General features: G+C 40.1%; 1 protein-coding gene across 1 annotated transcript; it reads left to right on the plus strand.

Moving 5' to 3' along the window:
• Window positions 1-1,659: 1,659 nt before the first annotated feature.
• On the plus strand, window positions 1,660-25,036 carry LOC100378884 (TATA box-binding protein-associated factor RNA polymerase I subunit B-like). Its single transcript, XM_002739653.4, has 11 exons — window positions 1,660-1,875; window positions 3,090-3,186; window positions 3,640-3,743; window positions 4,196-4,414; window positions 7,056-7,387; window positions 8,472-8,571; window positions 9,338-9,467; window positions 10,201-10,407; window positions 11,983-12,073; window positions 21,666-21,760; window positions 23,174-25,036. The coding sequence occupies exons 1-11, from the start codon at window positions 1,786-1,788 to the stop codon at window positions 23,800-23,802; spliced, it is 2,094 nt and encodes a 697-aa protein (XP_002739699.2). The 5' UTR covers window positions 1,660-1,785; the 3' UTR covers window positions 23,803-25,036.
• Window positions 25,037-25,786: the final 750 nt, after the last annotated feature.

The raw sequence follows: 25,786 nt of genomic DNA on the forward strand, positions 1-25,786 counted from the left end.
TATCTAGTGTAAGAAATAGACTATTTCTTACACTAGATACCAGCCGATACCCCCCCCCCCCGCTCATAGAGCCTGCGTATTACAGTTGATGATAGTTCCTGGGCTCCCTGTGATGGAATGGTTAACAATCTTGTCTGCTAGAAATCTCTTGCTTTATGTTCCCGTTGGTGGCGCCATTTCGGCAACACTCGTAATGCCGAAAAAACTCGAAGGTGACGGGAGAGGGGGGCGTGGCCCGGTTTTGGAATATCATTGACTGTTTACCCAATTTATATACCATTTTCACTTGATTTTTTTTCATAATGTTGTTTATAAATATTTTTTGCACACAAAAAAGTCAATTGGCCCAATTCAGTTACACTTTAAACCAAATGCGTTAAGGTTGGATTTGTAGTTCTCTAGTCTGTCGGGACGACCTATCTCACCATCACCTTCCTTCTACAAATTGTGAGAAGTTGGCTGCAAAGGCACGGTTTATCTCTACAAGATGCTATCTATGACCCTGAGACTACAATCTACGAATAATAAGACGATTCTTTTTTTGTTGTATTCAAAGCCACGTCCTGGGCACCGTATACCGGTACACTAATTCCTCATTGTGCTAGGTATATATTAACTTGATTAAAATGTTAGTTCCATTGGAATATTATGCAAATTGCATTTTTCGTCGAGCCGCGCATTCGTAACATTTGTGTTGATAAACATTGATTTTCCCACAATCTAATGCCCACAAATTTTGACCAGGACGCAACGTACACTAATTATCGTCTTTCAATCACCAAATAAATGACCTAGTTAAAGCTTGGTAACGTTCCAGTTAATACTCGTTTATCTGCGCGTCTGTAAAAATCGCCATCTGTAAGACCAACGTCTCGCGCATGCGTGGCGCGACGACCACAATCCTTCACGAACTATTAAAGGGCAGTCATAGCGACGTATACAACGCGTGTAAAATACATTGTTTATTTACATGAAATTCGAACACGCGCTGCGCGACGACCACCGGCCTTTAATAATGACATCATATGAAGTAGCTCTGTGTACAGGTCTGTGAATGTGGAGGCGCTCCTTTTCATCGGGACCTTATCTGCGCCCCAATACACAATGGGGTGGCGTAAGAAGCCCAATGTAAATATCACCCCTACACAGCCATGTACGCAGGGCTACATATGAAGTAATAATACGCTTACACTGCTGTAACGTCAGAGTGTGGTAGCAGTATAACAAAAGTATAACAATGAGGAACTGGTCTTTCCAACCATGGTGGATTCAATTCACGATTTCCTGCGGTAATAGTTTTACAATACACCTATGATGAATTGTAAAATGTATTCTTACGTGGAAGACATTTTGAAAAATGAAATGTAATTTTTAACAGCATGTAGTCCCCGGATCGATCAACAACAATGTTTAATATTACTTATCATGTCATATGTTAAAAACCCTTTATCTTAAAGCGGGAGGGTCGTCACCTGCGCACACGCGGGAGTTGAGTCCCAAGCGATGATAACAACACACGCTAAGAACGCAAAGGTTCATGGGTAGGCGCTTGTTTGTAAACAATGACACGCTATGGCCATCTGACGCATGCGTAGGTGACGATTACCCCCCCCCCCCCCGAGCAGTGAATTTTTTTTATCTGTATTATTCATTACGCACTTAGGGAGTCTCATTTCTCATTCAACATGGTGTCTTCCATCTTCCTGTCAACATTCAAGCACGTGTTGAATATAAAATAGTTTTATTACTTGTTTAGGCCATATTTGTCTTTAGGCAAGCAAAGTGATGCCCGTGTGCTCAAACTGTGAGGCAGTAGACAATTTTTATATTGAAGATGGGTTTTATTTCTGCAGTGATTGTAACACTCAAAGTCAGGTAAGTGGATGGTGCATGGTGGGATATCATCATCATTATTAACATCATCATCGTGATCGCGGTGCTATTTAGTGAACTCGATTTTCCACCCACTGCAGCCAGTGATTTACTGTTTTGTACTGTAATTTGTAGGTAGTGGTGTGTGTTTACCTGAAATGCCATACATTCAGTTCTCTTAAATCCTGGTATGGGCAAAGTCGCTTGTTAAAACGAGAAATTATTAATCCACGAGGCCCTGACTCGGACCTTCACAGACTAATAATATTTCGCTTTGGTTTTAATCATGATCGCCTGAGGTATAGGTAACATCCTCTGTTCCAATAAGCGTTGTCGTTTAATTTGTTCTCCGTGATCACTAGACAATAACTTTAGTAGTTATAGAACCTAATTAATCGACTGCCATCCACAGTTCAAGGTCGAGATCTGTTCATCGTGGATATTAAACAACCCAAACGTAGATGAAAATAATCAATAAATGTGTGCAAAAAGATAGCATTTATAAATCAAAAATACTAAGAAGTAACCAGTTTTTGTAATCTGGGAGAAGCTGGAAGATTTGGGGGGGGTTGATGTGAGCTGAAAATAAGGAAGAGAAAATCGCAGGCTCAATCAATATTGTGAAACAAAATTGTTCTCTCAACTGTTGTGACAGAATTTAAAAAAAAAAACTTCTTACTGGGAAGAAAATAATGTTCAGACATGCTAGTCACAGGACAAAAATCCCTACTACATTTGTGTGAAAAACTTAAACTATTGACCAATTTCCTACAGCCCCCCCCCCCTCACAATTTTAAATGGGTCACCCCTAACAAGTAAATCCACCTTGAGTGTTCAAAATTTACACCCCCAGGAGTGTCTCTTCCCACATATATTGTTTAAATTTAGTAAGTTCATATTCTTGTACAGCTTTAATAAAACTGTTGTCATTGTATATGCAATCACTATGTTACAGAAATTCCTTAATTACTTTCCACTGTTACATTAAAGCGAGGGAGTCGTCACCTGCTCATGCATCATTTGGCCATAGCGTGTCATTGTTTACAAACAAGTGTCTACCCATGAGCTTTTGCGTTTTTAGTGTGTGTTGTAATCGTCGCTCGGGACTCGATTCCTGCACATGCGCAGGTGACGACCCTCCCGCTTTAAGCATTATGCCATCGTGTGAAGACATTCTAACCCAATGTAATGTAATGTAATGGGTTCATACTACATAGGACATCAGAGATATCCAGTTGGAAGAGGATTACGTAAAAACGCCATCATTGCAAATTAAATCAAAATCAGATGACTCCAAGACAAAGAAATCTAAAGGTATTGCATGAATGATACCATAGGGCTTATTTAATTATTCTTATAATGCAAAACGTACTGTAAAATTTGTATTAGAAGCTGCGTCTTCTATTAAAATAGTATATTGCAACAGATGGAATGCAGCTTCTATTAGAGTATCTACACATATGAGAAAATGATGAATTTTTGGTTCTCAGTCGCTCAAAAAGAATGGGTGTAACTTCTAGTAGGGATGCAGCTTCTAATACAGAGTAATTTCAAATCTTTTGTGAACCACTTAGCAGCATTGGCAAATTCAAATTAAAAATCTTCTAGTCGGTGGAAAATTATTTATTTTTCTTCCTTTAATTTCCAACGAAACAGTTCAGCTGTGAAAATTGCTTTAGACACAGAGTGTCTGATATTCTTAAAACAACATACATTCATCTAGCCTTTATCAGAATTATTTTTTTAAAACACATTGTAATTTATCAGTCCCAGATAAAGGCAAACCATGGTTCACACATGAAGCTTTTCAGTTTATCTTAAAGAAACAAGTTCAGAAACTGATTGAAATTGGAGTATCACCTGCACTAGAGGTAAGCTGTGTAAATTGGATATGGTATGATTCGTGATTGGCTAGCAGTAATCACATGGTACAGTGTCATAAATAATAAGCCATTGTGATTTGTTAGAAATTACAACATGGTGCACTCCATCAAGCAATAGTCAAATCTGATTGGCTAAAATATACCAATAAAATTATAATATTATTGTGATGAAAGATTGTTATTACATCAATCATTAATGTCTTATACATGCAATTTTCGTTAACACTTTGCTGGCTGAAAGTCTACACGGAATGCCAAAATGAATAAAAAAATATTGCATCAACTGGTGATAAAATAAAAAAAAAATATTTTTGTTAAGAGCATCAGAATGGTGCTACAAATACGTTGATTTCAGAAACAGTTAATTTGTCATGGAGCATATTTTCCTTATTGTAAAAACATAAGATTTCTCACAAATTATTCTGTATATTTTTTTGTAGGAGAATGTTTTTAAATTATGGTGTAAATATTTAAATAAAGTTGGTATCGCCTTTCATTCCAATGAAAAAGATGATGCTGTTGGTCTTGAACCATTTCCACGGTTACGAGATGAGTTTCCTGGCACTGAAGATGATCCTTTTAGGGAGAAAGCAAAAAAGGAAAAGAGAAAACGTTCAGACTCAGAGTCATCCCAAAGTGGCAAAGAAACATCAGATTCTGTATGTTATTTTTACTATATCATAATCTGCTTTAGTTTCACAATAGAATTTTTATTTCAGTGAAAATTCCACTAAAGATTCTTCAGGCAGGAAGTCAAAATGTCTTTCTATCTGCAAATTATATGTTAGCCATTGTTTGGACGAGGTCAGAAAACATTTTTAGCCTACTCTGCATACTTTTTTTTTGACCAGAGCCAATGCAGTGAGGTGCATTTATAATGTTTCCTACAATCAAAGACTGAATACTTTGGTTCTTTTAACTTTTGTTGCAATACTGGATGATACATTTTCAGATTTTATATACTACCGTAAAAACTCAATTAATTCGCGGTCTCTATTAGTTCGTGCACCCATCTTATTTTCGAACGCTAATTTTTAAATGTATCCTTTTAATTCGTGGCGTTCAAAAACATGTTTAAAATTGTATCCTATTAATTCGCGGGTCAGAATAAAGTGAATAACTCAGAATATATTGCATGAAGACATTAAAAATAAACATATAATTTTATGTTATCAGTACTTTGTGTCACCGCAATCGCAGATGATCTCCGTCATCACAGCCTTTCAGTTAGCAAGAAGTTTAGGTTCGGTAAAGATTTGACGTGAAAAAAATCATTCCCCCACGACACTACAGATGTTGGACAAGATTATTACTTAGTCGATAAATATCAAGCACATCGATTACGAATTTCCGTGATGGAAAGCTTAGTACAGGGCTTTTTCGTCGCTGGTCCACAGGGTTGCATCGGCCATGTGTCCGCCATTATTCTATTACGTCATTTGAGTAAACCGCCCTATGGTGCGTAAATTTTTGATTGGTCGGGCGATTGACCTCTTGTCACATTTTCATTATACCGGATTCAGTATTAAGTTAAGCGGTCATGTATCTTTTATAAATCTAACCTTGCACACATAATCTTGTACTGACGTGTTTTTTGTCCAAGAAAGACGTTTCCTTTCCTTTAACCCCCAGTTAACTCTTCGCGTCCATGGTATTTGTGAAAGTTGAAAGACTTTTTGAAAAAATGACAAGTAACTATATTGATTTGCGTCAAGTTGGGTGGCCCGAATTTTAATATCAGTGCATGAACTCTGGAGGTCATTGCCCAATGCCGCACGTAATTCAAACGTGTGGTCATTAGAGTTCAGTCGAAATGTATGTGAATAATGCGATCGAAGTCCGCTGCCCAGAGTTTATTATATTATAGTAAAATTTAATTTGACGTATGGTATTTTTATGTTTGCGTAATTATTATGAATGCATATTGATATTGAAATATTCACAGACCCAATACCCCGAGTCAGTGCCCTAACAATAGTTAAAAAAAAATAATTATCATGAAAGCAATTCATTACGAAGTTGAAATATTCAGAGCCGGTACAATATTGTAAACAAATTTGCATAATTAGAAAAGCAGTGCACTAAGTAAACGACATTGATATATTCAAGCCAGTACAGAGTTGCATACAAGTTGCGTAATTACAGTACCTTCAGATATAATAACAATTTTACTAGTTTAACGCGCGGGGCACGAAAGAAAAAGGTTGCTAAGGTAACGCGCCAGTTCAGTGCGTGACTTGGGGTCAAACTTCGGTCAACACACACTTGTCGCAAAAAAGAACTTGAAGTTCAATTGCGTCCCAAAATGATGTCGCTGATCACTCAGTTGTCGCAGCGTGTGTTGTGTAATGTCCATGATGCACTCCGTTTTGACTTTGGCCTGCTTTTCCTTATTGTTCACGTAAAATGCGACCTCTCACCAATGTATTAAAACACTTTCAATTTATACTTTGCATGATTATATTTGGTCAACGCAAAACATTATTTTTTCTAAACATTTTCTGAGACCATTTTTATCAATGCAGGGTTATTTTTCCAGACAAGATGGGCTTCGTAATATCTGCCATAAGATCGCAGTGCATGAACTCTGGAGGTCATTGCCCAATGCCGCACGTGATTCAAACATGTGGTCATTAGAGTTCAGTCGAAATGTATGTGAATAATGCGATCAAAGTCCGCTGCTCAGAGTTTATTATATTATAGTAAAATTTAATTTGATGTATGGTATGTTTATGTTTGCATAATTATTATGAATGCATATCGATATTGAAATATTCACAGACCCAATACCCCGGGTCAGTGCCCTAACAATTGTAAAAAAAAAGTAATTATCATGAAAGCAATACATTGCGAAGTTGAAATATTCAGAGCCGGTACAATATTGTAAACAAATTTGCGTAATTAGAAAAGCAGTGCACTAAGTAAACACGCACATGCGCAGCGCGATGACTACCACGCTTTAACCTTATGAATGTCGTTCATTTCTCCTGTTTGAAATTTGGTACATTATTTCGCACATGTTCTTTATAGTTTTATAAAGTTTATTTGATGTTCAAGTTATTCATACACTAAAGTCAACTTTCACTTAATTGTGCCCCACGTACAGTAAAATAAAATGTCTTGTAAACATGTTTTGTTGATTCAAATCAACTTTTATATTCAAAAACATTATTTAATAAATGTTGAACAATGAACATATGTCTTGTTGTAGTATTAAATGATTTTAGTACCAACATAAAACAATTGAAAAAAAATGTGTCACCAATTTAATTTTCAATGTGATAATATTAAATTCAACAGATGCAAGATTCCATCTCGTGTGAAGAAACTGATCCTAACGCGAGTGATTCCGATCCAAATGATGGTCTTGATGACAATGTTGATAGTGATGCTGAAAATATAGATGATGATGAAGATAAAGATGAAGATGATGATAATGATAAAGATGATGATAATGATAAAGATGATGATAATGATAAAGATGATGATAATGAATCAATCGGTTCTGTTGACCAGAAGAGACCACATAGCACAAACCGGATAGATCGAATGAGTATGGACCTGACTGTATGTTTTATATACTTAGCACTTCTATGGTTAAGAGAACCTGTGTTATTGTGTGATCTACTTAGGTGAGTTCCCTGTGTTATGGGTACTATGTAAAGACAATTCAATTCCTGTGCATATTAAACAATGCTCCATGATTTTATAGCCAATCAAATCATGTGACATGGTAATATGCCACTTTCCTGGTCAAAGATACAGCATTTCGCATATGCACACATACCGATTTGGGGTGTAATGTATGTAAACTTGCATGCATGATATCATGCATCTTGGTGTACAAACTAATGACACAAAAATAAAATTCTCTTCCATCAGCAAACTGACATCTTTGTATTTGCCGCCATGACAAAGCAGTATTTTTGCACCCCAGGAATAATTGTATTTGCTAAGATTTGAGATATTTTGAATGTATTTACCGTGGAAATCAGATTACTAACCATGGATTGTGATACAACGTTGCAACTGTGAAACAAAAAAATCAAATTAAGTCCAAAAAAACTGTGATCATACATTCATGATCTAAATAATAATGAATTTAGTAAATAACTTGATCAAAATACCAGTGACATGATTTCTTTGCAATGTAGGGAAGTCATTTATTTTGGTATTATTTGCATATAGTTAGGGTGTGTTGTCTATATGACGTAGAACATTTAACCCTTTAGACCCTTCAGGTCTTTTTTAAAGCCAATACAACACAAACACCATCTGTTAGTGCTTTATTATTTTGACAAAATATGGTTGAAAGCTTTATTATTTTCTTAAAATAAAACATACATTTTAATGGAAACAAACATCACATTATGGTCAGTCAATGGCTATGAAGAACATTATTAGTCTTTAATTCAGGCATCAGAAAATGTTACAAGAATGACACCTTAATTAGAATTCAGACGTCAGAAAATGTTACAAGAATGACACCTTAATTAGAATATTTACTGTAATAGTACCACTAAAATTGAGACATAAAACTGTATTTTTGATAAATGCATACATGGTTGCCTAGCAACTAACTTGAAGATCATTTTTTTTTGAACAAGGAGGTGTATGGTGATACGATAACAAAGTTTAAAGTTATGTCAATCACTCACTCACTTCGGTGTATCAGTCTCTACACAAATACATTATCGTTGTATGTTTGTCTTCTAGATGGATACGTCAAGGTCATCTTCCTTATATTGGAGCCAATAAGATATTACCAAAACACATGAAATTTTCTTTTTTTGATAACAAGACATTTTGTTCACAAGTGAGTGTTATTTTCTGATCATCTGTAATACAGTGGTTGTGGTGCCAGACCCAGTATTTATAGAGTAAACACCCATCGTACAAAGTTGACACCTACTGGGTACTCTGGATCAGTATCCAAGAAACATCGTCGTAAATCCCCAGTCTCTCCACAACACCAGATAGTTAACCCTAGAAAACTGTGGTAAAAATACCTACATTGTAGTATTCAGTAGCTTGGAAATACAGTATTTGCGTCAACCTGGCTCTGTTTCATTACAAGGAACCAGTCAACTTGTAGAAATAAATGATCCATGCTTGTTTTTTAAAAGATGTGCTAATTGGTTATTTGATTGCTTTTGTGACCTTTACTCATGAATATTTAAATCATAGATCCATGTGTCTGTGTTTTGCCAGAGTACTGTTGAAAACTTTATTTTCGCTTGGAATTTATTTTCGCTATTTTCACTGAAGGAATGATTCAGTGAAAATAAAATCCAGCAAATGTACATTTTTTCCTATATTTTACATTCAACTAATAAAAAATCTGTGAAAATAAATTCCATACAAAACACTCAAAAAGCCTTTTCAGCGAAAATTAAATCCAGCTAAAATAAATTATTTTACAGTATGTTTGGAGTGTAGCGAAAAAAATACTCTGGTATTGGAGGCTAAAGCAACTAGCTGAGACTAATCCACTGCATCCATCATTTTAGAGAACCTTGTTTAAGATCTGCATTGCGGGTATTTATTATTATGTTAAATTTTTTTTTTTTTTTTTTTTGCAGGTAATACCATCCAGTATGACTATCAGATATAAAGTTGGTAGACTGTCATCGTTTCTTGGCATTGATACATTTCCTACTATATATATAAAGAATTTGATATCCCGGTTTATACTAGACCTCAATTTACCAGGTAGAAGACAGGTTTCATTTGCTATTGCTGTATCTGATAATGTTGTTCACGTTTAGCAAAAAAAATTTCCATTTTGTAAAATAGCTGGATCTGCATTGATTGTAAAACTTATCTACACTCATTACAGAAATTTGAATTTCTCCTTACATGGAGTAAATTACGTCATCAACATTGAATGCATTTCAAGATATTGTCATCACATTCAAACACTCTCCTTTGTTTACAGTGAATGCAGACACATTATAGCACATAACTGGAATAGATTCCTGCACGGAACACAGACTGTTGCATTAATTCATTATTACTACAGAAAAGATGTATAATAATAAGGTTTTGACAAAAATACTGCAATAGAAATGTATGGTTGATACAATTGCCATACTTCCCTTTTGGTAACCTCATATTACTGTTTGGGTGTAAAATAGTGAGATCCTATTTATCCATTATTTCCAGTCATTGCATAAATACTTCATACTTATAACTGAATATATTTTATGTATACCTGTAAAGATATTGCTATCTGAATATTTTCTCTCAATTTTTAACTGTTTTTGAACTGCCTGCATTCTTTTGAAAAAATAATTTGACAATTCCCATCAATAGTTAAAGCCACACCAACTATCTCAATACAAATCTGAACAACTTTGTTTTATTATTAAAGTTGGTACAATTTGTTTATAAATTCTCTCATGTATTTAATGTTACTTCCTGTGTTGTCACTTCCTGTTTGCAGCGGAATTTCATGGTTATGTAAGTAATTTATTGGACACTCCATATTTGAAGTTTGAAGTCACACCAATAATGAAAACATTGATAAGCTATGAGGGCATTGCAATTGGTTACATCATTGTAGCTATCAAGATGATGTTTGGTTTAGATGATGTAACTGAGCATAAAATATCGCAGCAAGCTGAAAAACTACAACAAGATATTAGTACAGGTGAGCTTGAGAATGATTTACTTATTTAATATCTTTTAGGAATCTTTAGGTTAATCGTAACACAATGAAAACTGGTGGTTTAGACATTAGAATGTGAAAAATTGATTTTATTTATTGCAAAATTATCTGGTATTTAAAACAATTGGGGAATTTGAATTTATGTGCTGAGAATGACAAGGATTTGGTGTTCAGCTCAATATACATCACTCCATCAACTAATGCCTAGAATCTACAGTCAATCACTCCACTTATGCCTAGAATTTATTCAGTTTTCCACTCACTCCACTAACACTAGGGTCTATGCAGTGTTCCATTATTATAACTCACTCCACCAATGCTTAGAATCCATGCAGTTAGTCACTCCACTTATGCCTAGAATTCATTCAGTTTTCCACTCACTCCACTAACACCTAGGATCTATGCAGTGTTCCACTATTATAACTCACTCCACCGATGCCTAGAATCTATGCAGTTAGTCACTCCACTTATGCCTAGAATTCATTCAGTTTTCCACTCACTCCACTAACACCTAGGATCTATGCAGTGTTCCATTATTATAACTCACTTCACCAATGCCTAGAATATATGAAGTCAGTCACTCCACTTATGCCTAGAATTCATTCAGTTTTCCACTGACTCCACTAACACCTAGAATCTATGCAGTGTTCCATTATTATAACTCACTCCACCAATGCCTAGAATATATGCAGTCAGTCACTCCACTTATTCCTAGAATTCATTCAGTTTCCCTAGGATCTATGCAGTGTTCCTATATTATACTTCACTCCACCAATGCCTAGAATATATGAAGTCAGTCACTCCACTTATGCCTAGAATTCATTCAGTTTTCCACTGACTCCACTAACACCTAGGATCTATGCAGTGCTCCATTATTATAACTCACTCCACCAATGTCTAGAATATATGCAGTCAGTCACTCCACTTATTCCTAGAATTCATTCAGTTTCCCTAGGATCTATGCAGTGTTCCTATATTATACTTCACTCCACCAATGCCTAGAATATATGAAGTCAGTCACTCCTCTTATGCCTAGAATTCATTCAGTTTTCCACTCACTCCACTAACACCTAGGATCTATGCAGTGCTCCATTATTATAACTCACTCCACCAATGCCTAGAATATTATGCAGTCAGTCACTCCACTTATTCCTAGAATTCATTCAGTTTTCCATTCACTCCACTAACACCTAGGATCTATGCAGTGTTCCATTATTATAACTCACTCCACCAATGCCTAGAATATATGAAGTCAGTCACTCCACTTATGCCTAGAATTCATTCAGTTTTCCACTCACTCCACTAACACCTAGGATCTATGCAGTGTTCCACTATTATAACTTACTCCACCAATGCCTAGAATATATGCAGTGTTTCGGTCACCCAGTTACTCCACTAATGCCTAGAATCTGTGCAGTGTTCCATTTACTCCACTCTAACCTTTCACCACAAGTAAATTCCATATAATATCTTACATATTATAACAATAGAATCATTGCACCATGTTGTGTCGGTCTCTACACAGATACATTATAAACATTCTAATTACCGTTTTAGGTCCAAAACTATTTACTTGGGACAGTTGGACGAAAGCAATGAAATCAAGACAAGAGAACCATTTTTTACCTGAAGTTCCAAAGACTATAAGGTAGCATGAGTTCACTGGCACAAAAACAAATTCCATATTTTGTTAGAAATGACTACCGGTATACATCTTTTTTATAATGGTTGATTTACAATACAGTTGAGTTGTAAATACAGTTGCAGTTTGCAAACTTGTTGGAAGCTATTTTGATAATACCTGTGTAATTTATCTGTTAAATTTTTAGTGATATTCATGTTTAAGCTGTGATGTTTATAAAGACCCCCAATGAAATATTCACTGCTGAAAAATATTCTCTCTGATGTTCATTCAATATACAGTGTCCCTTTATTTCTGTCATATCTTTTTAAACCATAGAAACTAGAAATAACATGGCATTAAACTGCAGTATTTTCTTAGATGTTGTGTATCAAACACTCAATATTTCACAAATGTGAACAGCCAAAAATCAATCAACAGTGACACACAGGTGGTATTGCAGAAAACCACACACTCAGACAGACATTGCTTATAACAGAACACTGCCATATGCTTAGACGTTTGCAGCTGCCTGTCCATGTTCATTCTACTTTCTAGAGTTACCTATCAATAAAACCAAAAACATCTATATTGTGTTGTCTTTGATGTTTAATCTGGTTTTGCTCTATATAATTATATTTTCTTTGCCTTTGATATTAAATTATATGCGACATATTTGTTAAAGCGAACCTAAATGCGGCCTTAATTTATAGTTATGTATATTCTAAACTGTATTCGAAATAATATAATTGCAGTGGTTTAATTTTGTTTTAATTATAACTGTAGCTTGGATTGGCATTTGAAGTGCTTGCAATTAAACACCATGGAGGCCATTCATGGAGCAGGGGAATAAATAACGAACGAACATATTTAATATCCGGGTACTTTTCAAAGCTATGACGTTTTAGTATCTGATCACATTCGTATCCACCATTGTACATAGCTGTTCATGCTGCCAAGCATTGTGTACTACTAGTATAAACTCAACTTTTATATGCACAATGTGCTTTTTAAAACTTGGGTTAGAGCCTTATGCGTTTGAACCACAGTGTTCTGAGAGTGAAAGCCCAATTGCGTTAAAGTACCGTACTTCCCCGATCGTAAGTCCCTCTCGAGTATGAAGCCCATCCCTATATTTTTACTTGGTATTTATCGAGTTGAGAGCATTCACGATTATAATATGGGTGTAAAAGGTGTGTTTTATTTCATAATGATCGTGAATGGCATGGTAGTTTGGTTCATGCTTTTAGTTTTATGAGAAAACTCGCATTAATTTCAGAGTGCATGGCAAACGTACACAACGTGGTTCGCATGCTTTCTATTCTGTCATTTACTCAGGATGAACCCCGATGTTGCAATTCTGGAGTAATCCCTATTTCTTTGAGTAGTAGCTTTCGAAAAGCCAAAAATGTGATCGTTAAGTCGTGTACCTGGTTATTGGGCATGGTTTACTTTGAGACTATCATGAAAGGCCTAGGGTTTGAACGATGAGACATGTTGGCGACCGAGAAAGGTGTTTAAATTCTTCCTCAACACTCAGTTTACCCACGGTTACTATTAACCATCATTTATATTTCGGAAATTGCGAATTGACAGTTTTTAGGGGAAAAAATCATCGTTTTTTCGTTGTAATCAGTGCTACAGATCGCATTTTAACATTGCGGTAATTCACTTCCACATTGCGTTAAAAAATCATCGTCAATAATCGGAAAATTTCATCATTACGACACATCATTTTGATTGGTTAATGAAAGACATGACCTGTTATGTCGAAGGAAGTTGTTCCAGGTCAAATCGTGCTGAAAAACCTCATGGTGGAAAATTGCTTTGCGTCGAGAGTTTGCGTACGATCGAAAACATACCAAAACGAAGATAATGATAAATGCCTTCGTCCACTGTTTCCTCACAGACCCTACCCATTATTTCACCGTAAATTCAGATGGTATGTAAATCCTATTGTAATAAAATGTGTGTTTTTTATGAACGTGTTTGTTTCTTCATTGTACGTGTCGTTCAAATCAATGACGCATTTTTTTTCAAAAATAAGTATTATTTTCCCGAGCTCGGCGTGGTGAAAGAAAAACTTTTTTGGATAATTTGTCGTTGTTTGCAAGATGGTTACAGTGTTTAACCCCAAAACAAAATCATTTTTTCTGAGTTGGTCCTCGAGTACAAGCTCATCCCTTACTTATTCACTACGTTCAATTACCCACCATAGACTCCAGTCAGTCAAAATGACTATTTTGAACTGTAGGCATTAATCAGCGATTCTGCCGGTGACGGAGAGATAGAATCCAGGTCAGGGGAAGCCCCATGACCTCAAGATTCTTTTATCCCTTACGTCACGAACCCACGTGACCGAGGCCACCTGGCAACGCCACAGGTAGCCGTCCATCACTCTTAATTTCTCTCCGCCTCGAGTGAAGATGAAATTTAGCGAGCTCTGCTGGATCGCCTGCTTTTTTTTTTTTTCCTGTCCGGATTTATAGCTTGGGTTGTTGCCGCTGCTCGGCATCCGACATGGTAGCTGGTAGGATAAGTTTTCCTTGTCTTTTTTTTACCCTCGTGTCGTTTTCCCCTTTGTGTGTAGTATTTTTCACAGCAAAGAAATCAAAATCCGGCACCACTACGTAGTCACATGTTGATTTCATGGCGGCACCTTTTACAACTGTAATTCGTTTCCCTCATGCATGTCGTCTTTTATTTTTAATGTATTTAGCAATATATAGGTGTAATGACAGCACCAGGGCTCGCTGCCGTTTTTCTTTCCGGTCTCCTCGTGTTTCGAGTCGACCGTGCAGTGGTTATATTCAGAATTTACCAGCATAGAAACCGCATCCGAGATACTTTGTCGTAGCTACGTGCGGGTTTTGGGGTTTTTGCGTGAAAGCGTGTTTTTTTCACTGGAGTTCGGAGGCCTGAGATTTTCTTTCAGAGCCATCAAGATCGCTGAGACTGCATGACCGCATCACAGCAAGGTCGCGCGTCCAGTAAACAAATCGGTTAAAGTGAGTTGCGTGTTTTGCATGAGTGGAAAATCCTCACGCTCGGCTACCGGTACTTCATGTACCGGGACGTCGAGTAAGAGGCCCGACGGTGGAGGTACCGATATTTTTCTCGGTCTCCTCCGCCGATCGGAGGGCATCCTCACAGTCTGTTTTTTTCAGGCGGTGGTTTACCCGATTTTACCGGCTGCAGCGAGGCTGTGCCCCTGGAGGCTTTCCTCCTATGGGGCCCGTTGCGGGTCTCTTTGTGGACCCTTCCTCGCACGGCACCGGGTTTGCCTCCGAGTTGAGGGCTTTGGTCGAAGGACTGTCGAGGCAATTGCGTCCCTGGCAGGCCGGGTAGATCAGACGCAGTCGGAGCGAGCTGTCTCCACTGTGTCCCCTCGGTGGGCTAGCAGGAAGAGACACGAAAGCATGTTTGCATTCAAACACGTCTCTTCCGGGGAACCCCCGTTCCCAGTCACGGCTCTCCCACTATTTTGGGGGGTGGCCGAGGCTCAGGCTAATTGCACCGGTCCTTCTCTGGATCCGCGGGCACTGAATGCCAACGGGGTGCTGGCAGCCAAGTCTCCGATCTCGGGGCAGGGCTTTCAGGGCAGGGCACGCGTTGACCCCCCCCCCCCCCCCACTTTCAGCCAGCTAGGGTTCGTCACGCGGTAACGGTACAACGGTAACGAATTTATCCTCGTGTCCGGTCCCCGCTGTGGGTTTTGACTCCTTTCTTACCGGCCCACGGGCGTCCCCAGAGGGAACCGACCCTGTCATGAGACGCACAGTCGAACACGCTCCCTCTCACATATTTTAAGTTAGAGGAGACGCAGTTCACTCGCGTTGGATACAGCCGGTACTCCGGGCGGTCCCTCAGAGTCTTCCATCTATATGACTCGGTGAGCCACGCTTTTGGGGTGAGGCGGAGTATCATCGATCCCAGTGATACGATGTATATACCCCCTCCCTTGATCCTAAAGCGACCACCTAAGGTTGCTTCAACGCTTATGGGATCACGGGCGTCGGGATCCAAAGCAACCCCGTCGGCACATCTCTCCCCTGTCCGTCTGAGTGCGGAGTGGGGCGCAGAGCACGCAAACGGTGTTGATGGGCAGCGTTGGGCAGCCGCGGAAGATGTAATGCTTAAGGCCCCCGGGTGGGGATAACCGGCTACCCGGTCGGTGTATTTCGGGATCAGACCCCATAGCGTGGGATGAGATCAAAACACCCCCAACCGGATTCCAAGGCTCCTTCCCCAGACCCCGGTACCATGAATTTGGCAAACCGGGCAAAGGGGGATAGCCGCGTTCCATGGGTGTCTTTGCCAATTGAGGACGACCCATCTAGCCCTGAGGGCAGAGTTTCTTGAGCGCATTATTATGCGTGCCCAGCACTCTGGTGACCTTGGAGGCAGAACGCACCAGCCTCCTAGACCAGGCGACATTTTTACTGGTGGGCCACCGCACATCTACGTGCGACACCCCCTAGTGTTGCCTGGGTCGCTTGGCCAGGGCCACTACTGTGCTATGAGACGCGGCCTTAGATGCATGTGTTTTCGCCGACAAGCTGAGCCGGGGTACGTCCCCACCTCAGTGATGCAGACTGGATACCCTCCACCCTCTTTGTTCAGGGAATGGTGGGTACAGTCTCGGAGCTTCGGAGTGCAATGAATCAGAGGGTTCAGATTGAATCCGCTAGCCAGTTAGTCCTGCCATGGGCAAGCGGAGGGCACCCCAAGCACAGAAAACACAACGCCCTAGGGCGTTGCCCGCTAGCCAGAGTCAGCCAGGAGGCAAGCGCTTATACCCTTCCATGGGAGGGAAGGGTAGTGGCGTGCCCCCAGGGAGGTAAGAGCCAGGTGGTGGCTCCTCACCCTCTCTGGGCGGATGTCTACCCGGCAGCAGGGGAAGCATGTTTGACGCTCACCTCTGCAACCGGGGGAGACAGGCACGTGTTCGGTGAGTGGCCAGGTCACAACTTAGTGACTACTTCAGGCCTTGGGTAACTCGCCTCATGGGGGAAGGGAGCACCCTCCCCCCTTGCAACTGCCGAACACATGGCCACACATCCCTGTCGTACACAGATTGCGCCGGTGTAGTCCGGTTTGGAGACGGCGGGTGAACGACCCCTGGACCTTCCCAGGTGGTGACATCCATTTACGGCATACCGCTGAAATCTCCACTTCCCCCCCGTCAGTGTCTCCCCTGTTGGGCACTGCCAGGGGACTCCCGCAAGGCGGAAGCAATCAGACAGGAAGTAGCAGTTTGCTGGGGAAAGACGCCATACACAGGGTACATCAGCCGGAACTAAGTCCAGGCTTCTACCCAAATGTGTTCGTAGTACCAAATCTACAAGTGGCAGGCATCCAGTTTTGGACCTAGACAGACTGAATCAGTACGTGCCCCTCGATCGGTTCCACATGGAGACACCATTCAGGGTTCTTCTCTCCATCCACCGTTTTGACTGGCTAGCCCCGCTAGATTTAAGCGGGGCCTACCTGCACGTACCGATGCACCTAGCGAGTTGCCATCTCCTTCGAATCGCCCAGCTGGGCCAAGTATTCGAACTTCGGTGCCCCCCCCCTCCGTTCGGGTTAGGCACAGCGCCCTACGTGTTCACCAGAGGGATGAAACAGGTAGTGCTGCTGCTTCACCAGATGTCGGTACACCTCAATCCGTACCCAGACTACTGGTTACCAACAACCCGGGCAAGGGGTAATAGCCAAACGCATCAGGCTAACACAGGATTTACTTCACCAGCTGGGCTCGTTAGTAAATCGACAAGTCCCACCTCGAGCCAACGCGCAGTTGGTGTCCCTGGGCATGGAGTTTTGACACAGGTAAGCTTGGCTTAGCTATTTCAAGCATATTGCTTAGCGCTAAGCAGCCTAGCCGAATGCCTAGTCAGCGTTCCCTCGGTGTCCCTCCATGAACTAATGCGGATCATCGGAATGATGACCTCGGTTCGAAGGGTCGTTCCTCAGGCTGCACTACGCAGCCGCCCGGTATAACACTTGTTATATCGCCGAGCTCTTCTATGGGAACTAGATAGGCGGGTTTCGATCTCGGACCAAGTGAAGGAAGCCCTGCCCTGGTGGTCGTCACTGACCAACCTCGGGCAGAGGGGCCCCCTTGGACCCGCTCGCCGCAGGCATGACTCTGGTAACAAATGCCCCCCCCCCCAGGGTTGGGGAGCGCATCTATTGGACGAACAAGCCCAAAGATATGGCTCCCGCATAGTTTTGGGACCACCATATCAACCGGCTCGAACTGTGAGCAGTGTACAATTAGCACTACCACGCTTTCTACCCGTAGTTCGAGACCACAGAGTCCTGCTCCGCACAGACAACGCAGCGGTGGTCTCCTTCAAGAAGGAGGGGGGGACGCATTCCCCATCGTTGTCAGTCCTAGCGGAGCAAAATCCTCCTTTGGTGCCTGGAATACAATGGGGAGCTAACCGCACACCACCTTCCAGGGGTGAGGAACAGTCTGGCGACGCCCTTTCAGGGCGACTCCATCTCCAGAACACGGAGTGGCTGATACCCCAGTGGGTAGCCTCCAGGCTGTTTCGGCTGTGGACGGTCCAAGGTTAGACCGTTTGCCGCTCCCCGGAACACCAAGCTCCCGACGTACGTAACACTCCTGCTGACTCCAGGAGCCTGGGCCAGGGTCGCTTTGTTACCCCCCGGATCCACTTAGTTGTGTACGCTTTTCCTCCCTTCCCGCTAGTCCACCGGGCACCGGAGAAGACTTCGACAGGTGCACACCTGCATATTATCATTGGTTGCACCCAATTGGCCGAACAGGGCCTAGTTTCCACTTCTGTCGGAAACGATAGTCGAAACACCAGCAGTGCTTCCGGACTTACCGGACATGCCATCCCCACCAGACGGTGCACTACCACGAGCCCAGCGGGTATCACTTACCCGCATAGAGGCTCTCATTAGACCCGCCCATACGAAAGCTTTATCTGAGCGGGCTGCCAACGTCCTGGCTAGGGCGAACTGGGATTCCACCAATGCAGCCTACATTTCTAGGCTGCGAGCATACACTGGTTAGTGTAGCGGAAGGGAGATTGATCGATACCATCCCTCTATTGGCCAGGTAGCAGGCTCCTTCGTCCACCTGTTTGACGAAGTGGGTTTGTCCTACGCAGCGATCGTTGGCTACAGGTCGGCCTTGTGCCCCACCATTCAAACGTACGGGAACAAGACTAACCGATTGTCCTACTATTAGGCGACTATGTACTGCTTTCCAGACGCTGAAACCCCATGCAAGGGAACTGCCCAACTGGGACTTGTCGGCTGCGTTGTCCGCTCTAAGCAGACTGCCTTTTGAGCCTCTCCAATCAGCACCACTCAATTTTTTGAGGTGGAAAATAGTCTTCCTACTGGCCCTCGCCTCAGGTAGGCGCCGGTCAAAGCTAGGCACGCACTATCCTTTGCGGACGGTTGTGCCGCTTTTATGGGCGATCAAGTTGTACTAAGACACGAATCGGGTTCTCGCCAAGAACCAAATCCCAGGACACGATCCTCAACCGATCGTCATCCCCCGGCTGGCAAATATTGTCAGTCCGGAAGATCAGGAGGAGTTGCTTCTCTGCCCGGTCCGAGCGCTGAGTTGCTACGAGAACTGTACCAGGTTTTCTAGACGGGGAACCAAACACATGTTTTTGTGTTACGGCCCTGACAAGCGGGATAAGCCGGTTTCCCCGACTTCCATCCCCAGGTGGATTACTGCGACTGTACTGGAGGTCTATAATACACTATCCTCCTCAACACAGACCTTGCAGAGACACCAAGTACAAGAACATGAGGTCTGTGCGATTGCTAACTCACTAGCGCTAGCGTCAGGTGCCCCCCTCAAACACATTCTGAGGGCAGGCTTCTGGAGAATGCAGAACGTCTTCATCAACTACTACCTAGGAGACACCCAATCTATTGAGCAGGGTCTCTTCAGGTTAGGCCCCGTCGTAGCGGGTCAGGCCTTGTTTGCTGACCCAGCCCGAACGACTGCAGGGGCCTCTGCGCATAGGCGATAAGTCAGTCTCTGCATTTTTGCGGGCAGATTGGCTGTTCCACTAGCACTTCCTGGAAGCTCCCAGGTTTCGCTTCTGTCGACCTACGCCCTCATGCGAACTGTTTCGGTCCTACTTCAAGCTTATCACCCCCGAGTTCGGCTTGGGTCTAGCTTTCTCGGGCACACCGAACCCTGTCACCACAGCAGCATTGGCTTCTTGCTTCTGGGACAGCACAGGCAAGGTAAGACACCACCCTTCTTGGGTCTTAACTTAGGTCTTTGGGTTTGTTTTTCATCCCGGACTGGGGGAAAGTCTTTCATCATTCTCCTTTTTTTATGTTTGCTTGGAAAAACCCGCCACCTATCGGTGTCTGACTCTGCCTACAGTTCAAAATAGTCATTTTGACTGACTGGAGTCTATGGTGGGTAATTGAACGTAGTGAATTTAGGCGAGGGTTCTTCGAACCCGCCTATTCACATAGTTCATACCCACCATAGACTCCGGGTCCCCCCCAACCTCCCCACTCTTTCCGTCGCGTTGGTCTAAGTCCTCGAGGCGGAGAGAAAGGAACCAGAGTGATGGACGGCTACCTGTGGCGTTGCCAGGTGGCCTCGGTCACGTGGGTTCGTGACGTAAGGGGTAAAAGAATCTTGAGGTCATGGGGCTTCCCCTGACCTGGATTCTATCTCTCCGTCACCGGCAGAATCGCTGATTAATGCCTACAGTTCAAAATAGTCATTTTGACTGACTGGAGTCTATGGTGGGTATGAACTATGTGAATAGGCGGGTTCGAAGAACCCTCGCCTAATTCCATTATGTGTTCATGCCTCCGGGCTTATGATCAGGGAAGTACGGTATACTGTGAAGATTCAGATCAGTCCAGTGTGAGTGATGAGAGTATATCGTCGACGATGCCTCTTGTTCAGATGATAGTTTTATTTCCAATTACATGGAAGTCTGTGAACAATCTGCTTGGTGTTCCTGTGACACTTGTCCCATGATTTGCCAGTGCAGCCCCATGAATACATGGACGAAAATGTTTCCACCACCACCCTACGAACTCAAGATTGCATACTCCAGCATCTATACTAAATTGAATAATTTGCACGCCGCACAGTGCAGTACTGGAAACAGCATTTATTAGACAGTTAGACAAAAAACAAAACAAAATGCCTGTCTCGATCAATCGCACATCCATAATGTTTGTATGTTGATACGCTTGTAAATAACATTAACGTAAAAGTCAAAACAACCTAGACTAGAAGTCAATTCACCAGTCCAGCCAACTATGGCTCCCTAAGTTGCTTATATTTAATCAGATACTATTTCGTCATCATGCTTTGTTACCTTACCTGTTTATACCTCATGAGGGCGTTGTTTGATGGCAAGATGGCGCAAACGGAAGTCCTTCGCAGGTTTATGGTTTCTCATATTTAAATCATCATAACTCTGAAGATAATCATTTTTTTTTAATTTTTTTTTTCAAATTTATAATCAATATACATAACTTGATAAATACAAACACCAAAATAGGCTCTATTTAGTTCCCCTTTAACTATCTTGATTCAGTTGATTGAAGAAGTAACTGTCATTTGTTTTGTTGACAGTGATTTGAGCAAGTTGCATCATTTGTCTGTGTACATGAATAATTACCAGAATGGTGTGAGCAAATGGAAGACCTGTTACACAGATAATGAAGAACGTGAGTATTGTCAGAGCAGTCAACTGCCACAATATCAAATTTGTTTTGGGAGTTTTATTCTGAAATTTCCCCTGAAGTCTAATTATTCAATATTGAAATTGAAGGAATAATTTTTGAAAGAATCGCTTGTCCAAAATTATCATAATGTCTGGCAGGCTGAGAGATTTGTGCCATTGTGAGAGAATACAGGGAGAAGCAACTGCAACAAACATTGAAGGGAATAGAAGGCTGTTCTATGCAACATGTCTTGTTGTTGCAACATTGAGTGTTTACATGAGCATCTGGTTGTGCAATATATCACACTTTTCTCAGTAGTTTATGCAACTCATAACTAGTCAACTGCATACTAGTTTAGGTACGACTATTAATTAACATAATTTGTGTGAAAATCAATGAATAAAAATATATTATCATATACTTGAATCGAATCACAATGAAAAAAACTAGTCACACCAAAGCAAGTTTTCAAAAACATTAATTGTGTATGAAATCCTACAAGGTAATGGTAATTTGTTCATGAGATGTCGATCTGCCAAAAATTATGCAAATTAGCTCCCCAAAACTCTAAAATTTCTTCTATGCTACTATGACACTAAGTGGTCTACAGTGCTGATATTGATAGTGCATGTGCCTTGGGTTGTCCTTTATCAGTCTTGTTAATTTGATAAGGAAATTTAAAATTTCCTAATTTTGGCGAATATTTTAAAATGGTCATTTTTGGTCAAAAATTCATATTTCGACTTCTTCTTCAAAACCGGTAGCCTGAATGCTTTGATACTTGGTGTGTATGTACCTTGTGTTGACATCTACTAGATTTGTTTATCCCATAGCCATATCTTTAATTCTTTAATTTTGACAAATATTTTTGTCATTTTTGGTTAAAAATGGAATTTCAACTAACCACTATTTCCAATGCTTTGGTGTTAGGCATACATGTGTTTATTATTCCATTGACAACTTTGTGTGGTTGTTTGGCGATATTTCATTTAAAAGTACAATTTTAAACGAAAAGTTGTGGCAACAGTACTAATCTTTTGTGCCATTAACCTATTTTTTTGTTTTGAATTTAATCCATCATAATCTGTAATCCAAGTTACGTTGCCACTTTGTACTATATGCAAAACACCTCCAACGAATTGTTGAAAAATTATAAAATCTGTTTAGAAGTGGGAATGTTACTTTTATAATATTTTCTTGTTTTTTTTTGTTTTTTTTTATAATTATGAACTTCAAAACACTTTAAATCTGAAAGCCATTGATTCATACTGTGAATTGACAATGCACTATTCCTGCCATGGATCTAGATATGTTGTGTGAATGTATCTAATAATTGAGTGAAAACTAGAAATAATTTGTGAATAAATAGAATACATGTTGAATATATAATTTGATTGCTATATTCTATTGTTACAGGACGCATATATCAAGAAGTCAATCGACGAGAGCTGCAGAAGCCTTTCAGTTCCCTGCGAACTATTGACATCGGTAAATACAGTGACATTCTGCAGGATGATGCCACCTCATTCAGTGGTTTTCAACCTATAGAAGAGGAAGTCAGAGAAGATGAAGTCAGTGAAAAAAATCCATTGTCAGAAGACAGCAATGAAATTAAGAGTGATCAAGTTGAGGAGCTTCAAACAGATTTTTCATTGCACACCTTGGAGTACATCACAAATGCACAGGAGTTTATTACAATGAATTGTAACCATGGTAACAGTGATGATGAAGATGAGGAAGATGAATTTGATGAAAGTGCTATAAGCAGTGCCCAAATATTCACATCTGCGCATAGGAATTATGTGGTGTATCCAGATTTCAAACGTATCCATGATTTTCAAGGAGGATGGTTTGAGAATCGACGTGAAGAATTTCATCACTCCTACACCTGGTTGATGGATTTGTGTTCTGACTTGCTACAAACTGAAAAAGAGGACTTGCATTGTCAAGTCATTAATGCAGAATACTTGATTGGCATACGAAAAGAGTCGTATCATGCGAAACACTTTACGTTTGGAAAAGTTAGGAAAACTAAGAAGAAATGAGGTCTTCGAAACCTTGACAATAGATCCACTGCGATAGTCAATTTAGTTTATCGGCCATAAAAATGTATTCAAATGACTCATATTGACAACTTGTCAATAAATGCATTGCAATCAATGTAACCTCTAACAAGCTGAAAAGTAAATCCCCCCAAAATGTAATCAGCTTGTAGACTGTTGGGAGGCACAAACAAAAATGTTGTGGCCCCTGATGTTTTTGACTCTCGTTTATGAAGCACACAAAAGGTAATTTGTATGCACAAATGCAAAAGACCTAATTAATTTTGAATTGAGATTTGTGCATACTAACCATCTAATTTGCATAATTAGCCAATTTTCAGCTTTCTCATCGATTTCTCAAAAACCCATCATATTTTAATGAAACCTGGTACATAAGTGTCCTGAGATACCTTCACAAGACTGGATATCTCTATAACAACTCATTAGATTTCAATGAAACTTGATACATAGGTGCTCTGGGTGTAATCCATAAAATTTATAAGATAGCATGCTTATGAAATATCAATTTAAATATATGAGCCAATGTATAGTTGTTCAACAGATCTCACATACAAAAGAGATTTCAATAAATCTTGGTACATAGATGTTCTGGGGTAATCCACAAAAGTGATTTATTTAGGATTGGAAACCATATTCGTTACCTAATTTTCATAAATTCTGATATCTCAAAAAATCAGATTTAAATTAAACTTGTTGCATAGGTCTGTGGGAATAAATCAGACTGTGAACTAGTGTGTACAATGAAATGTATTATTTTCTTTTAATACAAATTGTATTCAATACTGTGGATTAGATTGTTGTTGCATTGTGCATCACAAATAGCAGACTTATATTAGACTCCAAGCTTCTTAAATTTTAAATTAATTTCAAAAGTTATATTTTTACTTCATTATTTCTAAGCTTTCTTTGATTACACTTGTTTATTAAATGTGATTTTCATTTTACCAAATTGAAAATTCAAACTATAGTTCAATATCACTATATTAATGTACATGTTTCTGTTGCATCAGTGAATTAGCTCAATGAGTTGTGTCACAGCTAATATTTGTGCGTCAATGACTCGTCATTGGCTTCAGGCAATTCAAGGCAAACTCTGAAATTTTGAACTACTGACCATGTTACTGCATGTTATTGCAAGTTATGTGCAATGCATTATGGGATAGCAGCTTTCATTTTATATAATAGAACACTATTAACACTATGAAAACTAATTAAATTGTATGTCACTTTTTGACTCCTGTATGTGAAGCAGTCTGCAGTCTGCTTCTGTATGTAAGTGTGTGTATATGTCTATCTGTTCCACTGATATCTCAAGAACCATATGGTGGTTTTTGATTAATTTTGATGCATAGATGCTCTGGGCTAATGCGCAGATTTGATTAGGTTTTGATTTAAACCATGCATATTATATACCTAATTTGCATGATAATTATCTAATTTGTAGCTGTTCCATGACTTTTCTACTGATATCTCAAGAACTACTCATTGAATTGTAATGAAACATGGTACATAGATGCTCTGGGACAATGTGCAGAGGTGATTGGTTTGGGGTAAAACTACATGCATATTAATTACCTAATTTCCATAGTTAGTAACTTTTTGGCTTTTCCACTAATATCTCATACTAGTTGCTGAATGTGCATAATCATCACATTTCATTGAAATTTGGTTCGTTGATGCTCTGGGGTAGTCCACAGACATGATTAGTTTATTAATGACAAATATGCTTGATTGATTATCTAATTATTATTAGGAAATTTCTGATATCTCAAAAAAATAAATTTGAAATTGAACTTGTTGTAGAGGTGCTCTGGAATAATTACCCTGAAAACCACAGTAGAAACATATGTGTTATAAACTTCAATAATGTGGATAATAAAATAGCAGACAAATATTAGTTGCCAAGCCCTCTTGTTTGAAAGGCTAATTCGTTTCTAATTTATCCCTCTTTAATTAGTCCCTGTTT

This window comes from Saccoglossus kowalevskii, chromosome 10, assembly GCF_978046115.1.
Source record: "Saccoglossus kowalevskii chromosome 10, keSacKowa6.1, whole genome shotgun sequence".
In the NCBI taxonomy this organism is placed as follows: domain Eukaryota; kingdom Metazoa; phylum Hemichordata; class Enteropneusta; family Harrimaniidae; genus Saccoglossus; species Saccoglossus kowalevskii.

Excerpts from the sequence above, each read along its gene's own strand:
- LOC100378884 (XM_002739653.4), top strand. The coding sequence starts at position 1,786 with ATGCCCGTGTGCTCAAACTGTGAGGCAGTAGACAATTTTTATATTGAA. Across the intron at positions 3,187-3,639 it reads CAAGACAAAGAAATCTAAAG|TCCCAGATAAAGGCAAACCA; the intron begins GTATTGCATGAA and ends GTAATTTATCAG. Across the intron at positions 7,388-8,471 it reads TTATTGTGTGATCTACTTAG|ATGGATACGTCAAGGTCATC; the intron begins GTGAGTTCCCTG and ends TTTGTCTTCTAG.